The 21,683-nt window shown below is 43.2% G+C and overlaps 1 protein-coding gene across 2 annotated transcripts in view; it reads left to right on the top strand.

The window, feature by feature from the left end:
* Positions 1–21,683, top strand: part of NEGR1 (neuronal growth regulator 1) — a 684,663-nt gene that overhangs the window by 440,544 nt on the left and 222,436 nt on the right. For both annotated transcript variants that reach the window (XM_089515440.1, XM_089515441.1), the window contains exon 3: positions 87–212. In XM_089515440.1, the coding sequence (XP_089371566.1) occupies positions 87–212 (126 nt within the window). The remainder of the gene's footprint in view (positions 1–86; positions 213–21,683) is intronic.

Raw genomic sequence — 21,683 nt, 5'->3', positions numbered from 1 at the left:
TCTGTGATGACATCTCTACCTAATTGATAAAGTGGTTTCCGATTAAGGAAATTTTCAACTATTTGTTTCCTATTCTTTTGTTCCAGTTTCTCCAAAGATAAGTCATATCTCAAATGACATTGTGGTGAATGAAGGAAGCAATGTCACGCTGGCTTGCTTGGCTACAGGAAAACCAGACCCTTCCATTTCTTGGAGACATATCTCTCCATTAGGTATGTTCAAAACCTATTCTGATTTATTACTTTTCCATCTCACACCATATGCAATTTTACAAGCAAGGTTGGGGAAAAAATGTGAAATTGCTAGTTAGAAATCTGATTCCCCCCCCCCCCCCCAAAAAAAAAGCCTGCTTAAAATTGCTAATCGAATCATCCAGTTATGTAGACTGCCTCTAGTTTGCAATGTCAGCTAATACTTTTCATTTTGGATGATGTTTTGTTTTTTGTTTGCTTTTTGTTTCAAATGTTATTTTTCAATTCTGAACATTTTTCTGTCAAAATTGTAGACCGCTGAAATGGAAGAGGGAAACATTAGGTCAATTTCTAGATGTTTGGTCCCTAAACAAGAGAAACAAATTGCTCTCACCCAGTCCATCTCTTTGCATATTCCTTATTTCACCAAAACAGTGAAAGCCATGTGGATGTAGGCTACATCCTAGGATGCTGAAAGCAATGCTAATCAGCACTTTGCTTTACAGAGAAGGGCTTAAAAGAATTACTAATAGTGACCTTTAAAAGAGCAACAATTAAACCTTTTTAAGTGACCACCAAGGGAGTAGAAAAATCAGTTACATCATAAAGGTGGTCTTTAACTAAATGTCAAACAAAATTGTGTTGGAAGCCTTGGGGGGTCTTTAAAGTGGGAGCCTAGGACTTGAGTAAACTTCTTTGCAATATAGAACCCTGAGTTTCATTGTTAAAATGGCATTAGCAGAACCCTACTGCCACCTCGCAACTTCAGCAAAGAGAGGAATGTGGGGTTTTCCTCCATCACTGAATCACTGATAAAATCAGCAGTAGTCAAGACTTGTGTAGATGCAAGTCAATTAAGACTGTAATTAAACACTAACCACAGTTTTGGAATAAACGGCTGGATATAATCAGTGGAAATGAATGCAAGTTAAAATACATATTAGTATTGAATGGAGCTGAACCAGTAAAGGTCCAGCACTGATTCAAACACTAAAAAAAAGAGCAAACAGTTATCTGGAATTTACTGCTGCTGGGAATATGTTTAAAAGCCATTTTATGTAGAATTCTCATGTGTACTGAAAGAGGACACCAGGGGTGTATCCATATTGCAGAAATAAAGCAGGTTCCTTAAGCAAAGATGTGAAAAAGTACTAAGCCTGAAAAACTTACTCTATTACACAAATGAAGTTGCAATATTGAAGTGGTCTGTTGTTTAATATAAATGGCATGTGCAATCTATTTCATTCTATATTTCATAGTACTGTATTTGTAAAATTGTTAGTTTCCTTGAGTATCATTTGATGTAAAGATGGCATGTGTGTTCAACATAATAATCCTTATACTAAAAGTAATAGTAATAATAGCAGCAGTAGTAGGTGTGGTAGTAGACCACTTTCAGAATACCTATAACATTATATAACATTATATATATATATATATATATATACACACACACACACACACACACACACACACACACTTTCAGATCGTTTTTAGATGACTACTTGATAGTCTGATTTGGTTACATTCCTGGTTCACCTACTGGCACAGAGAAAATTAGACTCATGCCAAGTAATTTACAAAAGAATGGTTTATATGCATCATAAACCAGAGTACATGGAGGAAAACACATTTGTAAAGAAGCTGTGAAAGAATAGAACATTCTGATCCAGTTCAGTTCTTGTAGTAGGTAATAAAATAATTTTGCTTTATTGAGAAATGTACAGGGTTTATATTATGCAGCACACATTTGATTTTGCGGCTAGTTGAAGTAAGGTTCACTGGCACTATGTTTTTCTTCAGTTTTCACCTGTAATTCACAGCAGAATTCAAATAATTACAAAGAAGGTTGTTTTGTAAAAGGGCTTATGCTTTGTATTCAGAAGGTCCTGGTCTTAGATTTCTGCAAGATGGTTTGAAGGACATAAGGAGGAAGTCCTTCAGATCTATGTGTCTTAGAATATGGAGAGCTGGTCAAGTCAGAGAAAGGTTGTAGATGGGATAATGTATCATTCTACCAAACCTTAGGCTTAACAGAGAGTGTTACTGCAATACATAATAATATCCAAATCCTACCACTTTAATTGTCCAATGGGACACTCTATCACTGCTTTTTACTATATTCTTAGGGTAAGTACAGATGATGCAAAACTGAAACAACATAGTGAAGTATACTACATTTTGGCTTCAGCGTTTGCTGGTTTGAAAGTTGTGCAACCCAAATGTTACACAACAGGAAAATAAACTCAGGTGAACTGAAGCTGCAGCTACACCTGGTTTTGTTGTGCAACATTGCTCAATTTGTGCAACATTTTTGGTAATATGTATCAGCCTTCCTTGGGTTAATGTTGCATCCATGACCCTTGGATTCATGTATTCTTTCCTCCATCCATAAACTTCATACTTCAGCGTAATTTCATACCCAATCCCAGAATAATGAGACCAAATACCAAATGGGATAAAACAGGGCCATTTATTGACCTATTTATTAAATTCTTAGTAGAATTACAATTAATTTCTAACAACAACCAAGTGTAGGAGAAGCTGCATCTGGTATCTTTCCCCAGACCACCTCTGCAGCTTATCTGGATGATAATACCTGAGCCCTCAACGACAAACCAAAAGCTGGGTTATTCGCTGGCCAATACATATTAGGAAGTCAGGCGGGGAAGCACCTGCATAACCTGATTGATAAGGAGACATAGTACAACACAGATCAAAAGGCGGCCAAAAAGGCAGAGCCCCTGTGAGTGAGGGCTCTGACAACTGTTCCTACACAGGCTGGGATGCAGGCCAGCTATGCTGTGCCACCTAGATAGTGCCACACTTGTCTCCCATCTTGCTACTGGCAGTCTATTATTATTATTATTATTATTATTATTATTATTATTATTATTAGGCTGAGGGCTCATGGGGAACCCCCAAGTCCAAGAATAACCAGCAGGAGGGTTGCTAAACTGTAGCTGTGTCTCACCAGATGTTGACAGAATCACAGCTGGTTGGACCACTTCCTCAGACTCAGCTGGTGTCACCAATTCCTAGCCTGTCACAAATTGGGGTACTTGAGACGATGCACCTCCTGTACTTGCCCATTCCTGTTCCAAGGCAAGAATGTGAGATTTAATGTTGTCATGAAGAACAGCCAGCTTAGGTGTCTTTTTATTATGGGAAGACTGGGATAAGGTGTGATGACTGGTCCTTCAGTCATCTGGGAACTTCTTCTGAACCATAAGGGGTTAATCTGGGAGGAGGAACATGCTAATGAGAGATGACATCACATGCTAATGAGCTGTAGCATCATAGCTGATGTAAGGTCTAACTGACCAATCAGAACGTAGGACCGCGAGATTCAAGAACTTTCTATGGGGAATCTTTAAAAGGCCCTTTGATGCCATGCGGTCTTTTGTCTCTCCCTTGATCCTCTCCTGAGGGGGAACCAGATGATGTCTCTTGGAGTCTGGGAGACACAGACTCAGGGATGCAGGTAGAGTTGGCAAGGAGCCAGCTCCCTGCATCCAGGAACTCAAAAGGACTACAAATCCTATCTTCCGTGAGTAGTTAGGAATGTGTTAGCTAGTGCGTTTAGGCTTTTTGTTATTTTCAACAATGGCTTGTCTGGAATGAACTCTGTAACTATGTTCTTTGACCTGCAAGGCAAGGAGGCTTTGCAAGAGCGATACAACTTCTTTCTATCCTATGCTATCCCTTTTTAAAATAAACTTCTTTCTTAAAAAGCATCTGCTATCTCTCTGCTCCTGTACACGCGCCTTAACTCGGCTACTGGTTGTTCTGGGTTGGCAAGAAAGGAAACTAGATCTCTCTATTCCTCACAAGTCCCAGTGTGTGTGAGGAAGGGGTAGCTGTGGAGCTACAAAATAAATATAAATCTGACTCATTCACTGGGTGGTGGCAGCGAAAAGGTCTTTTTTGTAAAGGGATCCCCTGAGAGTAATAGTCACGCACAGGGCTTTGCCCCCAGGGATCACCACATGGTGGCAGCGGTGGGATTTCGGACTGTTGGAAACATTGCTTGCAGGGGCAAGAGTGTATTCCGCTTTTGGAGATGAGATGGCTTTCAGTTTGATGCTCTGAAGAAGTTCTCTTCTTTCTTTCTCTCTATCTCTCCCCACACTATCTCACTTGTGCTCTACTGCCGAAGGGCTAAGGAAGAATAGTGCTGGCTCTTTCTCTTGACGTTCCTCTGTTCTTTGCTCTGGGGTGAGGAAGCCTTTTCAAACTGAAAAGAGGCTTGAGTTTTGTTTTCTTTCCTGCTCTCTTTCCTTGGTGATAGGAGGGGGTAGGGTCGGGTGGCTCCTGTTGCCTGTGTGTGTGTTTGAGCTGGTTGCGGAAAGGGGGGTGGCTCTGCCCACAGCATCCCTTTAAACCTACCAGGCAGAGATCAAGCTTGCTAAAAAGCTAGGAGCTGATCACTTTGCTATAGGCGTGCTGGAGACAAAGGGATTGCAAAGTCGCCAGTGATTTTTTTTTTCTTTTTTCTTTCTCTTCCTTCTCTCTCTCTTTTCTCTCTCTCCAAGTGAAGGGGAGGAGGGAATCACGGAGGAGTTGCTAGGGGCAACACAGGGATCCCTTTGATCCTCTTGCCTGGCGGGCAAAGGGCAATAAAAGGTGCCATTAAGTGCTTGGCCTCTTCGCAGGACCAAATGGTGAATTTCCTGTTCTGTGGTCTTTCTCTTTCTTTCTGGCTAAGGAAAGGGGAGGGGGACTTTTAGCCTACTCAAGGAGGGGCTGCTTCTTTTCTCAGTGGGCTTCAAACAGGCCAGTTTTTTCCTGTGGCTACTGATGCCAAGGAACAGCATCTAGTGGCTGAGTCGGAGAACTGCAGGGGGGAAGCTGGCCTGAACTGCTTGTGTCCTTATCCCTCTTCTCTCTCTGACTCACAGCAGACCAGTTGTTCTGCATGCTCAATCCATGCAAGCCATTGTGTTTGTTGTTTTTATTAGTGGCCTTTCGCGTTATACTTCATAGTTAGTTGTTTAGTCTATGCACCTACGCTCTGGCAAGGTCACTACCATGGCTGATGAAACCCAACACGCCTCAAGGGAGGACGAGACAGCTGCTTCTCCGTCTCCGGGCCCACCATCCCCAACCCATGTGGATGGGTGGGCGCACATGCTGAAAATTTTCACAGACATGCAGCAGAAAATGTTCTCCGAGATGCGACGCGACGCTGAACAGCGCCGCCAAGAGGTGGCTGAACAGCAGCGTCAAATGGCCGAGCAAAATAGGCAGTTGGCTGAACGTACTGACGCTCTGCAGCGCCAAATGGTTGACCTCCTCGCTAATCGCAGCCAGGACCAACCTGCACCGGCTCCAGTGACGGTTCAACTTCAGGAGCCTCGGAAGTTTCCCGTTTACAAGACTGGTGATGATTTTGAATGTTTCCTGGAAAGTTTTCAGTGGGCGTATAACACCCACGACGTCCCCGAAGATCAATACGTGAATATACTCCGCTCACAGATTTCGGGAGTTCTCCGAGAGGTTGAAACCAGTATGTCACAGGAAGAGATGCATGACTTTCAGCTCTTCGTGCGGAGGGCACGCCAACGCCTGGGCGTCACTCCTGAGGCAGCTAGGAGGCGATACAGGGAGACATGCAAGAAACCAAACTCTTCCTGCGTGGAACTGGCTTACTATGTGCAGCGCAACAGGGAGATTTGGCTCCAAGTAGCCAATGCGACGTCTGTAAAGGAGATCTGCTTCCGCTTCGATTTGGAACAATTCTTAGCCCATTTTCCTCCTGATCTAGTCCACTATGTGTTGGAGAAGAATCCCAACACGTTACAGGAAGCTGCAGAACTGGCGGATAGCTACCTGGATCTCAGGAAGGAAAAACCTGCCTTGCCCAGTGCAGGATACTACAAGAAATCACAGCCTGCTCATCACCCTCCACGCAAGGACAACTCTCAGTCTCAACATCCCAAAGCTGCTACGCCGAATCCGCCTCAACTGCCCCGTCAGTCTCAGGCTTCTCAACCACAAGTGTCTCAACAACCCTCGTCGTCTTCACAGGGAAGGCCCAAGAACAAGGAACCGACCAAATGCTATTCTTGTGGACAAGTAGGCCATATTAGGGCCCAATGCCCACAAAACCCTACAACAATAAATGTTCTGGCTCAGGCCGAGGTTCAAGAGGCTGAGTCTGGTGCAACGGTAGATCCTGATCCCTCCATGATTCCTGTTCACCTCAGACGTACCCTGTGGGTGGGTGACAAGGAGGTGGTAGCTTACAGGGATTCAGGAGCACAGCTTTCAGCCCTGCATCGATCCTTTGTGGACCCTGACCTCATCGACAACAACTCCAAGGTTCTACTAAAAGGCTTCAGGGCACCACCGAGTCTGCTGCCAACGGCGAGAGTCCCAATTAAATACAAAGGATGGACGGGACTCTGGACTTTTGCAATATACAGTGACTATGAATGCCCTGCCTTTGTGGGGGAGGACCTGCACCGCCATGTCCAGGAGGCGCAGCGAAGTTCCACGCGCCGCCCGAGGCCGGGACAACGCCACAGAGGACCCAGGCAGCCCAGTCATGCCAGTGCACCACGGGAGGCTCCTCGGGCAGATGTGGTCCGCCAGGGCGAACATGGTATGTCCATGCCAGTCTCTCCTGCCCCAACAACCCTACCTGAGGGAGGGGAGAGGGAGGTGGTCCCAGCAGCCGTGGCCGCTACACAGCAACCACAACCACTGGGGGCCCCTGAACCACAGCGGGATATGTCGCCACCAGCGGACGCTGTGGCGCCAACTCCTGTCCCAACTGGGGACAACACTTCCCCTACAACTGGAGTACTCTCAGCTCTACCCTCTGTGGAGGACCAGCCGGTTCCGGTCTCAAGGGACCAGTTCCAGAAGGAACAACAATCGGATTCAACTTTGCAGGCAGCGTGGTCCCTGGCGAGGGGTGAGGCACACAACACTTCTCCAAGTGACCGCAGCAAGTTCGTGGTGGTAGATGGCCTCCTCTACCGGGAATTTTGGCCTCAGGACTTTCGGGAAGGCTGGTCACCTCTGAGGCAATTACTGGTCCCAGCTGCATACAGGGCCAAACTTCTCAGCCTGGCACACGACCATCCTAGTGGACATTCAGGAGTCACACGAACAAAGGACAGACTTAAGAAGGCTTTCTTTTGGGACGGGATGAACAAGGATGTGGCCATCTTTGTCCGATCCTGCCTGGTCTGTCAACGCGTGGGAAATTCCAAAGATCAGACGAAGGCGCCTCTACAACCACTTCCCATTATAGAGGTACCTTTTCAGAGAGTGGCAGTGGACATTTTGGGACCCCTTCCCCGAAAAACTGCCAGAGGAAAGCAGTATATCCTCACATTGGTGGACTTTTGCACACGGTGGCCAGAAGCCGTGCCACTGGGTGCCATCTCAGCCAAGGCTGTAGCCCAAGCATTGACGGACATCTTTGCTAGAGTGGGTTGGCCTTTGGAGATTCTGACAGATGCCGGAACTAACTTCATGTCCAAGGCCATGAACCGTCTCTGGGAGTCCCATGGGGTGAAGCACCTCACTTCAGTCCCGTATCATCATCAAACTAATGGCCTGGTGGAACGTTTTCATTCTACCTTGGGGACAATGATACGAAAGTTTGTAGAGGAACACTCTAATGATTGGGACTTGGCTCTGCAACAGTTCCTCTTTGCCTATAGATCTGTCCCACATCCCAGCTTGGGCTTCTCACCTTTTGAGCTGGTCTATGGTCACGAGGTGAAAGGCCCACTGCAGTTAGTGCGCAGACAATGGGAAGGCAACCAACCTTCACAGCAAGCAAATGTTGTGGATTTCGTCACCAAGCTGCAAAACACTCTCAGGACAGCGTGGCAAGAAGCTCACGACAATCTCCGACAGGCGCAACAAGACCAAAAGGCTTGGTACGACCAGTTTGCCAGGGAGCGATGCTTCCAACCTGGTGACCAGGTCATGGTCTTGAAGGCATCGCGGACTAATAAACTGGAAACGTCCTGGGTAGGTCCTGCCACAGTGCTTGAGCGAATGGGCACTGTGAACTACCGCATCCAACTACCAGACGCTAGTCTCAAGCCTCGGGTCTATCATGTCAATTCACTTAAGCCCTTTCACGAAAGGCCGCATTATCTTCTTGCCCTTGAGGATCCAGAGGCAGATGAGGAAGAGTGGCCAGCAGGTGCGTTCTACGATAAGGAGGAAGGAGGCAACCTGGAGGACATTCAAATTCCCACGAGACTCGACTCAACTCAACGCAAAGAGTTTTTACATCTAACATCCAGGTTTGCTTCCCTGTTTTCTCCAGTACCTGGCTTGACCATGGATCCTCAACATGTAGTAGCAGCGGATGACACCCGACCTTCGGCCGAACAACCTCGACGAGTGTCTCCAGTGGCAAAGCAAGCAATTGAAAAAGAGATCAACGAAATGCTCGAGATGGGGATCATCCGACCCTCCCGGAGCAATTGGGCATCACCTGTTGTATTGGTGCCTAAGAAAGGAGGTAAAGAGATCCGGTTCTGTGTGGACTACAGGAAACTCAACTCTGTGACACGTCCTGAGCAGTACCCTATGCCTAGGGTGGACGAACTCCTAGAAAAGCTGGGACGTGCCAAGTATCTGTCCTCTATAGACTTGACCAAAGGCTACTGGCAGGTTGCTCTAGCTGAAGAATCCAAACACCGCACTGCGTTCATCACCCATATGGGCTTGTTCGAGTTCAATGTGCTTCCATTTGGACTTCGCAACGCTCCAGCGACTTTCCAGAGGCTAGTCGACTCCCTGTTGAGGGGCTATGGAGACTTTGCTGTGGCCTACCTAGACGACATTGCGAACTTCTCTGACTCCTGGGAAGACCATCTGACACATTTAGAGACTGTCTTTCAGCGCATTCAGGAGGCTGGCCTTACAATCAAGACCAAGAAGTGCCAGTTTGTGCTGGAGAGGGTGACCTACCTCGGTCATGAGGTAGGCCAAGGGACTATCACACCTTTGCAAGCGAAGGTCGAGGTGATTCAGGACTGGCCAAGACCAAAGTCCCGAAAACAAGTCCAATCCTTCCTTGGCTTGTCGGGATACTACAGGAGGTTTGTACCACACTACAGTCAGATAGCAGCTCCTCTGACAGACCTCACGGGTTCAAAGAAACCCAAGATAGTAAAATGGACTGAAGGGTGCCAGGAGGCTTTCGACACCCTGAAGAGAGCTCTGACATCTGATCCAGTTCTGATGGCGCCAGATTTTGATAAACCCTTTACAATAGCCACTGATGCTTCAGACAGAGGCATTGGAGCTGTCCTGATGCAAGAGGGCCCGGATGGCTTCTTACATCCTGTGCTGTTCCTCAGCAAGAAGCTGTCTGTCAGAGAATCCAACTGGTCCATACCAGAGAAGGAGTGCTACGCCATTGTCTATGCCCTGGACAAGCTGAAGCCTTACGTATGGGGCCGCCAATTCACTCTCCAGACCGACCATGCGGCATTGCGATGGCTCCACTCAGTGCAGGGAGCAAATAAGAAACTGCTCCGCTGGAGTGTATCCCTGCAAGACTTTGACTTTGAAATTCAACATGTGGCTGGGGCCTCTAATGTTGTGGCTGACTGTCTCTCCCGCAGAGGGCTAGTGGGCCACTGAGGCCAATGAAGCCGCACATCTTTGACCTACCTGAACTTGCTATATTGTTGAACTACCTCTCATTTGAGTCGTTATACTGTGCATTCTGTGTTTGTTTACATTTCTTTCTCAGGTACCAAGATGACAGCCTAGCCAGGGTGGCTCTGATCCAGTGTTCCAGGCCAAGTGGACCTTGGGGGGCGTGTCACATTTATGCTTATGTGCTTTCTCTTTGACAGGTTGAAATCTCAGCCAGTTTGGTCTCAACTTGCAGTTTCTTCCAAACTGTCCGAGATTTGGGGGGCGTGTGATGACTGGTCCTTCAGTCATCTGGGAACTTCTTCTGAACCATAAGGGGTTAATCTGGGAGGAGGAACATGCTAATGAGAGATGACATCACATGCTAATGAGCTGTAGCATCATAGCTGATGTAAGGTCTAACTGACCAATCAGAACGTAGGACCGCGAGATTCAAGAACTTTCTATGGGGAATCTTTAAAAGGCCCTTTGATGCCATGCGGTCTTTTGTCTCTCCCTTGATCCTCTCCTGAGGGGGAACCAGATGATGTCTCTTGGAGTCTGGGAGACACAGACTCAGGGATGCAGGTAGAGTTGGCAAGGAGCCAGCTCCCTGCATCCAGGAACTCAAAAGGACTACAAATCCTATCTTCCGTGAGTAGTTAGGAATGTGTTAGCTAGTGCGTTTAGGCTTTTTGTTATTTTCAACAATGGCTTGTCTGGAATGAACTCTGTAACTATGTTCTTTGACCTGCAAGGCAAGGAGGCTTTGCAAGAGCGATACAACTTCTTTCTATCCTATGCTATCCCTTTTTAAAATAAACTTCTTTCTTAAAAAGCATCTGCTATCTCTCTGCTCCTGTACACGCGCCTTAACTCGGCTACTGGTTGTTCTGGGTTGGCAAGAAAGGAAACTAGATCTCTCTATTCCTCACAAGTCCCAGTGTGTGTGAGGAAGGGGTAGCTGTGGAGCTACAAAATAAATATAAATCTGACTCATTCACTGGGTGGTGGCAGCGAAAAGGTCTTTTTTGTAAAGGGATCCCCTGAGAGTAATAGTCACGCACAGGGCTTTGCCCCCAGGGATCACCACATAAGGTAAGAGAACATGATGTAGAACCACAGGCTTCCTCAAGGATCCTAATCCAAGCTAACATGTCATCCAAAGGAAATTCATCAGATTTGTCACCAGAGGAAGAAAGCTGAACTACAGGGCTCTTTTTCCTTTGGGACCAGCCTTACCCTTTTTTGGAGCCATCATGAAACAACAATGCAGACTAGGTAAAAAAACCCCAATGTGTAAAACAGCACAGGCGCATATAACAGTATATCCACCCACCCACACATCCATCCACCCACCCACACACAAACATACATATTCAGCAAGGCCCAGTAGAAAGTGAATCCTGATCAAACTTACAAGAAAAACTAGCCTATCTGAACAAGTGAAGCTGATACACACACACACACACACACACACACACACACACACACACTATATAGACACTGAAGCAAAACAACACTATATTCCCACTGAATTGCCAAAATGTTTATATATATACATACACACACACACCAACACACAAACCAGCTTTATTTATTTTTAAACAATATTGCAAACTAGCCTCCAACAGAGATTGAGAGACTGTAGCCCAAATTGCACCTAAAATGGCTGCTGACTTGAAAAAACAAAATGGCCCCTGGGCATCTTAACACAAAGTGGCGCCCCGTGAAGCCACCCTCAGTAACTAAAAGCTTAAGGAGGGAACCCACCAGAGCCTGGATAGCCCACAACCCCTCCTGGCCCAAAAAACACAACCAGGGGCAAACCAGGACCTGACAACCACCACAAGCACCCCTGCACTGACACCAGGCTTCCCCGACCCACCAGAGAGCGAACCTCTCAAAAGACTCTGCCAATGGCAAACAATCCAACTGCTCCCAGCCAATACAAAAGCATGCCGCAATGCATTGCAGCCCCCACCCCTCAAGCCACTGCAGCCAAAGACACCACAACATCCAAGCCTGGCCAGGCAGCGAGCCAAAGCAGTTGCAGTAACCAGCGGGTCATCAAATATGTGTAGCCGAGCCCAAAACAGGCTGGAGGAGCCGGACAACAGTGGGAAGAGGGCAGGCAAAGACCACACCACCAGACCCAATGACCCCAACAAAGCCCAACTGCACCCTGCAAGAATCCCAACAAAGCAGGGAGGGAGGCAAAAAGAAATCCCAGACACCCCCTCAAGCCAACAATCAAGAGGTCAGGGGACCGGAGGGGAAAAGAAGCCAAAAAGGGGGAGAAAACTTAGCCAGATTTGAGAAGCATCCACCCTCCTCGATTTATTCCTTGCAATGAGGCAATGGGGGTGATTGGCAAACCTTGCCTCTGACTACACCCCCATGGTCTCTCGCCATGGCATTGCTGCCATGGCGTGATTTTTATTATAATTTCAGCCTCATCCCAGGGGAGGGCAGGAAACAGCTCATCACCACTCCAACTCTTCCATCATGGAGGGGGAGAGTTGATGGCCATTCTGATAATTTTAAAAAACAGTTTGGGTATTACATCAAACTATGGTTGGTCATAAATCATCAAAAAACATGGGAAAATAAAGTGTGTAAGATTGACACTCATTCACACAGGAACAAATCATGATTTGGGATTTCATGTGAACCACCTCAGTGCTTAAGTGGATTTCTGATGTAAAGTGGCAACATCAGATGTTGGATGTAAGTCCAGTTTAGGAGAAATGTGATATCTTAAATAAATAAATAAAATATAAATAAATAGATCAAGGGTCAAAAATGGTAGCTTGTGGGCGACAAGTGTCCCCCTGGGTTCTTTAAGATGGCTCTCACCCCAGGGTTCCCTCTAACTCCCTAGCTCCCCCAAAGAAGAAATTGGTTCCACATTGGCACTTTCTGCCTGCTCAGCCATGTGATGTTTCTTAAAAAAATCTTTTAAACGTCTAAAACAGACTGAGCAGTAAAGTTTCCATTTAAATGGAAATGCTGCCTTCCAAAGGTTTTTCCCCCTCTGAGGCCATTTTTTGGGGGGTGAAGAGAACCCAAGGCAAGTAAGAATACTCACTTGTCACTCAGACATTGCTCTCATATGTTTATATTTAAATGGTTAGGCGCCACTGGCAAATAGATGATGGGCATTCCATGCTGCTAATTCCAGAGTTTCACTAGCCACCAACTTACCATTGCATTCTGTGAAATTGCTCTCATGTGCTATGCCCCTCAGTTTCTTTGACAACCGTGTCCATTGATCCATTAACATCAAACAACAATAACAACTAATTATTCAATGTTTTGAAGTTGAGGGAGGAAAAATAACAGAGATTGGAAAGAATGGTCAGTTATGCTAATAGATACAGAGATCAATGTATCAGTGTTCAGAGATCAAGATCAATGCATAGCAGGATAAACAAAAGAGTAAAAGTGCAGGACTTGTCAGCCAAATTATTTGGCCTAAGATAATAAGAGCTTTGTTCATGAAGCAGTAACTTCTGACTTTTCTAAGCCATATATCAATACTTATTCCAAGCATTTGTTGGTTATCTAGCTACTACTCAAATTACCATAAAACATTTTATATGGTAGGATTTAGAATTGTACAAATTATACACTGCAGCTTAATTTGTGGAGAGGAAAAGCTCTTGATAGACAACCTCTGCTTGGTACATTTCTTTTTATAGAGAAAAATTGATAGCCTAATATGAATGAAAATAAACTGTAAAGTTTTTTTTAACTTAGTACATAAATTAGAGCATGCAGTTTTAATGGGGCATGTTTAACTTGCAGTCATTATGTAAATACATTCATTATTATAAATATTCATTATATAAAGCTATTATGTAAATCCGCCAAATCTACACATTTAGTGTAACACTAGAAGGAACATGGAGCAGAAGCTTGTAATCTGAAAATCTTATATTGTTGAAATGTCATCTGAATAAATCGCAGGTATTAGTTATTTTGTTCTGACATTTAAGAGCAAAGTGCAACATCAATAGCTAAAGAATGAAACTGGAATCTTAAAGAATTTGGGGTTGTCTGAGACATAATACTGCCTTCTAACACTTGCATGTTCAGCATGCTTATTATAGTTTCCGTTTTAACAAGCGAGAACTAGAAATGTTAGTCAGAGGATGAAAGGTGCAATGCTCTCCAACCTTTGCAAAGCTGCTAAGGAAAAACGCTCTGCCATTTCTCTTAAGATTTGTTTCTGCTTTACTTCGTTTACACAGCTGTGTATTTAGAGGGCCTGCATGTGTGCAGCTTTGTTGGTGCTGTGATGTGTAGAGTCAGTGTTTTGTTCTTCTAATGTCCATCCATGAGTTGCCTTCTGGAGCTTCTGGAAGTGCTCCAAATGTCCAGGTGTATATCTACACTGTAGAAATAGTGCAGTTTGACACTACTTGGAATCTTGAGATTTGTAGTTTTACAATGTCTATCCTTCTCTGCTGATGAATACTGGTGCCTCATAAAACTAGAAATACCAGGATTCTGTAGGATGGAGCCATGACAGTTAAAGTCATGTCAAACTGCATTATTTCTACAGTGTACATATACCCCAGGTCTACATATCATGACCATGTACCATGATTTCATACATAATGGCAGCAAGAATAATATGCTACCTATCAGTGACAAAAGTAATTTGTAGATTGTCCTGGCCAGTTCAGTCCACTTACAGAGCCTTTCCTAATGCTTACTATCTGTTTTACTAGTAGAGAAGAATGAGTTACAGTGAGTCTGCCACCCACGGACTGAAGCTCCTGCAGATTGCCCCATCCCCATATTAGCCAATGGTAGTGCATGACCATGGGCAAGCTGACACGGCTGTGCACACATCACCACTCATTTTCTAATGTGTGCTTGAGCCACCATGTCTTTTCCCATATACATGATTTGGGGGGGCGGGGGGGGGGGGCGGGCATGGAACCAAACCTCCACAGATGGAAAGGGCCCACTGTATATAACCACACTGTGTCAGTTTCTCATGCATTATGTAAATCACAAGCCTCTTTTCTTTATGGTATTGTGCATATATTTTTGTTTACAATTCTCCCTAGCAACAGCTTTCCCAAATATACCCAATTTTATATGCCATTTTTGTAGCCTAAAACTGCATCACAAAATTCAAAGATAGTAATATTCCAATCCTTATATCAGTCCTGTAAATTCAAGTTAGATCAGTTTGCTGTAAAATGTTAAATTCTTCTCCACCCCTGTCTTCTAGTAGTTTTAAATCTGTTGATATAATAAATCAACCAAGTTCAGCAAAATAACCTGGTTATGGGGGCACTCTGCCGGCCATTTTCTCAAGCCAGAAAACACCTGGATCCGAAAGGTGCTTGGAGGAGTAGCTCTGGAAGCAGAGATGGACCCAAGATGTATTTGGGTGGCAAATTTAGGCAGCAAAAACCATCTGATAAAATCAGGATGCCTCCTGAATTAAGATTTAATCCAGATATAGGTAAAATGAATTAAAACGCCATGGTATAAACTCCATTGTTTCTTTTTTAAAAAACATTGGCCCATTCTTTTTTAAAAAACATATGCCAGACAGGCGTATAGTACGTCCCCAGGATGTACTAGGGTTAGAAAGGGACGTCACTTCCTGACGCCCCTAACCCTAGTACGGACTGGATCTGTACAAAATGGCAGCGCCCGTTCCACATGGGGGCTGCCATGGCTATGTCACAACCGCGCCGCCTCCAAACAGGGTGGTGCGGTAGTGACGTAGTGGGGCTGTGCGAGCTCCTTCCACCTTTGTGTTGCTGGACACAGCCTTTAGATGGCTGCGCCAGCGACACAGAACAGAAAGGGGCCAAGCGGCCCCTTTCTCCTCCTCCCCGCCGCCACCAGGTGTCCTTGGGGCTCGAAGGCCCAAGGACACCCCTTTCCACGCCGTGGGGAAGCGGACTTTTGCCGCTTCCCCACAGCCTGGAAAGCGATGGATTGGGGCCTCAGAGGCTGCCATTGTGGCAGCTGAGGCCCCGATCTAGTGGGGAAAGGAGCGCCTACAGGCCACCCCAAACAGGCGGTCTGTAACGTGCCATAGTGACTCTGCTTTCCTGTTGATTTTTTTAGAGAAACTCAATTGAAATAACACTAAGAAATGGGGAAATAGTGTTGCTTTAAAAAAAAGATTTAATGTTTAGTTACTTTAAAATTCTGTATGCTACAGATTGCTTGCCTGAGATGCAAAACACACTCTCCTTCTGCTTCACTTGTCATTGCCTCAACAGCAGTAGAGCACAAAGAAACAGCCTGAGACCCAGCATGAACCAGCACTTGAACCACGAGGTAGTTCTTATCTACCATTAATGAGGCCACACCTCAATAAAGGAAAACTAAAGAAGCTAAACAATTACAGTTATGCCAAAAAAAAAAGAAGTTAAACTATCCCTTGCAATATACAGTCTGCCCTTCCTTCATGCGGGGGATCCGTTCCGGTTTGGAAATTAGTTTGAGAACATTAAACATTACAAATGGGGAAAATAATTTACTATGATCAATGCTGACAACCACAGTCATTTAATTGGTTGCATCACCATTAATTGACTTATTGATTGAGGCATCAGGGTGGGGGCAGATCATGGGATTTATGGAATAAGGCATGGAAGTTGTCAACGATGAATTTAGAGGAACACCCTGTTCACTGGCTATTTCAAAATTCAAAAGGACCCTTTTGGTCCTTTTAAAGTTGCCTGCCTCCAGCCTGAGCCTTTTTCTTACATGTACTACAAAGCCCATAAGTTGTATGTTGTCTGGAAATAGTGGCAATCTAACTGGTCTCACAACTGTTAGATTTAATAAGATGCCCCAAATCAGCCATGTAATCTTATGAGCTATTCAGTTCAGTTTATCACTCATCTGGATCTCTCTTTTCATTCCACCAACACTCACTCTTCCAATGCCTTCTCTGTTAAGGTTAATAAGGAGTTGTTTATTTCAGTTAGAGGATCCTGTGCAACAGAGATCAGTCAGTGAATCAAGGGTGGAAAATGTATAATCAGAAATGGTTTGAGCATCCTGGAGAATATGCAGAACATTTTTCTCCACAAATGACTCCTTTCAGCCTTTCCATTCCCATTCTTATTTCTATTAAGAAATTTGATGTACAAAAATCAGTGGACATGGAGCACATCTTGTATGTAAGATCCAAGAATTGCAGATTCAGTACATGGCATCTCTAGACTGAAAGATCACATTAACTAGCAGCCCCTTATTATCTGCACTCATTTTACCTTTATACTTATTTGTTCAAATTGCTCAGCCTTATATTGTGAGGCTAATAAAATAAAGTGCTATTTTCACCCATTCATTCTGAATGAAAGAATCAGGATTCTAAAAACTGGACTGCCTAAAGTGTGTGAAAGACCTAAGTGATAACAAGATTTACCATATATCATATACCATATACCGTATAGTTCTAAAAAAAATTAGTCAAAACATAATCCCCAAAAATAGATCTACTTATGCACAAGTTATCCATTGTACCTTAACTGATAAAAAAGAGCCCTATTTCCTTCTTTAAGTAGAGTGATAAAAGGCAAGCACTTAGTCCATCCTGGGAGAATCTTTTAAAAAAGCACTGATCCCCTCTATTTTCTCTACCAAGGTGCCATGTCTGGCATTTTTTAATGCCTGAGTGATAAAATGATGGCAGCAGTGATGACAGTTCTTTGGAATTTGTCCTCAAACGAACACTGAGACAGTAGACATGTGTGCATTTTCTTTACCCTGTCCACACCTGGTCATCTGCCCCACACATCTCACGTTTACCACAGTTCCTCTTCATCCATCCAACCTTTAGGGTGAGTCAAAACAGTTATGCCTGCCAGATTTTTGTAAATTTTTTGGCATCATTTTTACTGCTTTGTCCTTTACATCGTTTCTTACATGTCACTAAGTTTTAACCTCGGCTTATCTGCAGGTCATATCAAAATCCATAATTTTGGCCACAAAGCCTGCCCTTGACTTATACATGAGGTTGACTTATACATGAGCATATACTGTACTTTATTGCATCATCTAGAAAAATGGTCTTATTAGAAATGGATGTATATCCTACCTCCTCCCTAAGAAATTGCACAAGATTAGGCTGCCTAACAAGAAAACCAAGAGATCATTTTCTCCAATTCTAATATTTCTTCTTCTAACATATCAAGCCTTCCTGTTTTCCTGAATGAGACAGGGAGAGGTACCCCAAGTAATTCTAACTGTGTTTGACAGCCCATAAAGTTATTAAGTATCAATGACATTAAGAACATAGACAACAGGAAACATAAATGTTCTCCACACCTGAAATATTACTGTCATTCTCCTTCTACTGTTTGCTACCATAACTGTCCAGAAATTTCTGTGCATTCATCACTTCTGCAGTATCCCCACTGTTTCATGCCTGATTTATGTCCATTCACCCTGTTATATAGGAAGCCTTGGTAGTCCCAGCAAACTGGAAGGACATTCTTGTTGGAAGATGTTATTTTTGACCTATAAGAATGAATTCTTTAGAAGCTGATGCTAAGAAATCATAAACAGGAGCCCAAAGCAGAGTTAGGATACTTATAGTATATTTTAAAGTGATAGGTGTGTGCAACAATAGCAAGTACATTTGAGAAATGGTTGGTGATTTCCAAACAATATGATATTAGGTGGTTCACTTCAGGCCTTTTTTATGCTAAAATAGTGAGGATCTTCCCTGTCGGTAATGAGAATGAAAAAAAAAAAATCATGGCCAGTTTACTTTGATAATGGCAATACTGAATTTCTTATGAGAAAGATATAGATGATGCAGATATAGATATACATATCTTTGTGCTTGCTTGGTGCTTTCTCTCATTTATGTGAAGGAAATGAGCAGCACAATTTTTATTTGATGCTAAATTAGACCGATCATTAATTCGATAGGAAGTTCAAGGGTGGGATCAATGCCTATTACAGGAATTAAGAATCCTCTTTCCACAGATGCATAAAAAGCATCTCATTGCTGGTAGAATCAGATGATCTTAACTCAGGCATCCATGGCAGTAAAGGAGACATTTTGTAATCCACTCCGTTGCCAAGAGAGAAAAGATCCACACTCTCACTGTGCATTTAGAAGTAGCTAATAGAGATACCTGGAGGGAAAGATATAAGGAGGAGTGTTTGAATTTAAGTCAGCTAAGGGCTGCCAAATTAGTATTTGTTAATAATTCCAGTTACTTCCATGTAGAAAAATGAAGCAAGGAATAGTGAATGAGTTTAAGGCTCCAATAATCCCCCAGATATTTTCACATTAAAAAAATGAAGCAAGGACAGGTTCAGAATTTTATCTATTTATTTATGAGTATTTGTAAACTGTTTATATCTAAAGGTTTCATGGTAGTGTACATTTGTTCAGCAATCATAAATGAGAAGGGGATGTATCGCTAGCAACCAGTTATGTAAAAACTGGGTTTTGTCATTGTTTTCTATTAGGTCAGTTAGGAGATTTTACATATGTCCCAGGGCAGGATGGGCATAGTCTAAAGCAGTAGTTCTCAACCTTTTCTATGACCCACACCCCTAGGAAATGTTTTATTAATATTCACACCACCTACAAAAGTAATATCACATGTGAAGATGAAGAAGTCTAACGTCTAATTTTTGAGCCATCCATTGAACAACATATATTACTGCAGGTGAACAAAACTGAACTTAAAAAAATAAATTGTTAACTCAGTACATGAAATACAAATCTAAATTGAGCAATTAGATTCTAATTTATTCAGAAAAAATTGTAAACAGTAAAACATGGAACTGTGAATTTTGAACATAAAATTCAATTATTTCTTTGCTCCTCCTTTTCATTTATGATTTTGTCACTATGTGAAAATTTCTTGCTGACTGCAATCTGCAGGTCTGCCAGTGGAACCAGGTGATTCCTAGATTTTGTCTTGATTGACAAAAGAGACTTGAATCCAGATTCACACTAGTATGTTGTGGCATATTTTATGCTTTTTCACCAAATTTTGGGAACATATCAAGTGCTGCACACCAGAACTCCACTTTACATTTTGCTTTAAAATTACATTTCAAGAGCTCAATTTGTCCACCAATCAGTGATATCTGTAAGATAAGAATAATTCAAAATATTGTGGGAGAGGATGTAATGAAGTGGGATCATATATACATATGTGGTGGCAATATAAATATGTAAAAAAAAAGGGAAACAGTAATTTTAGAAATAGAAAATATTATGGATATAAGAATAGATAGAAAATCAGATATAGTATTGTTATCACTGTATAATGATGTAAAATAAAAAAAGAAGAAGAAATCGTGTAACAAATTTGCTTACAGCAGCGAGATTAATTACTGCAAGAAGTTGGAAATCAAAAATAAATGTGGAACTGGAGGATTGGTATAAAGAAGTCTGGCAAATAGTGATCAATGATAAATTAACATGTAAATTGAAAGTGAAGAAAGGATTATGGAAAAGAAATGATTTTGATGAAATATGGAAAAAAATATTGAAAAAGTATTAAGAAAAGAAGATGGAAAATTACCTTCATGAGATGAATTAAAATTTTGGTTGGAGTATATGGATGGGAATGGTTCCAGGGAAGGGGTGCACTGAGGTGATGTTTCTTCTGAATTCTTCAGTTCTGCATGAGCAAAATATCCTTCAAATGAGTCTGACAACCTTTTCAAATGAACCATGCACAGTAGGAGTTATGGATCCAGCATCATCAACCATCTCATCTTGTGAATTAAAATTTGAAAGACTGCTTCTTTCCATCCTTCAGCACCAAAGATGTAATTTTTTTCTTTGAAGGCATTCAACTTTTCACAATTCTTTTGGTCAGGCCCCACCTAGAATATTGTGTCCAGTTCTGGGCACCACAATTCAGAAAGGACATTGAGAAACTGGAGCGTGTCCAAAGGAGGGCGACAAAAATGGTGAAGGGTCTGGAAACCATGCCCTATGAGGAACGACTTAGGGAGCTGGGGATGTTTAGCCTGGAGAAAAGAAGGTTAAGAGGTGATATGATAGCCTTGTTTAAATATTTGAAAGGATGTCATATTGAGGAGGGAGCAAGCTTGTTTTCTGCTGCTCCAGAGAACAGGACCCGGAACAATGGATGCAAGCTACAGGAAAAGAGATTCCACCTGAACATTAGGAGGAATTTCCTGACAGTAAGGGCTGTTCGACAGTGGAATGCACTTCCTCAGAAGGTGATAGAGTCTCCTTCCTTAGAGGTCTTTAAACAGAGGCTGGATGGCCATCTGTCAGGGATGCTTTGATTTGGATTTCCTGCATGGCAGGGGGTTGGACTGGATGGCCCTAGTGGTCTCTTCCAACTCTACGATTCTATGATTCTATGATTCTATGATTCCTGGAAGAGAAACACTTAGGTCATTCATACAGGTGAAAATGTCAGCTGAGTAAACCAACATTTGGATGAATTCCTATGATTCCAGTGCCCTGAGCAGGTCACATTTATGCCCCTTCTGAAAAATTTTGATTTCTTCTTGCAGTTCAAAGAAGCATGTTAAAGCTTGTCCTCATGACAACCGACAGACCTCTGTGTGGAAAAGTGAAACTGAATGTTCACTTCTCAGATCCTCACAAAATAATTTGAGGATGTGATGGTTCAGAGGATGTCCTCTGATCGAGTTGATGTTCTTCACACAAGTCTTTAAGGACTTTTTTCAAATTTGGAGGCTATGTTTTTGATGCTAAAGCATGCCAATGAAGAAAACAATGGGTAACATGTAAATCTGGAATCTCCTTTTCTTTTCTTTTATCTATGCAGTAAAGCCAAATTTATTTCCAACCATTTTAGGTGCCCCATCAGTGTACGCTGAGTTTGATATCTAGAT

Source organism: Sceloporus occidentalis, unplaced genomic scaffold (assembly GCF_023333645.1).
Source record: "Sceloporus occidentalis isolate IW3139 unplaced genomic scaffold, rSceOcc1.0.p SCAF_3, whole genome shotgun sequence".
Taxonomy (NCBI): Eukaryota; Metazoa; Chordata; class Lepidosauria; order Squamata; family Phrynosomatidae; genus Sceloporus; species Sceloporus occidentalis.
The sequence above is the reverse complement of the archived record's forward strand: the minus strand, read 5'-3'. Positions and strand labels throughout refer to the sequence as shown.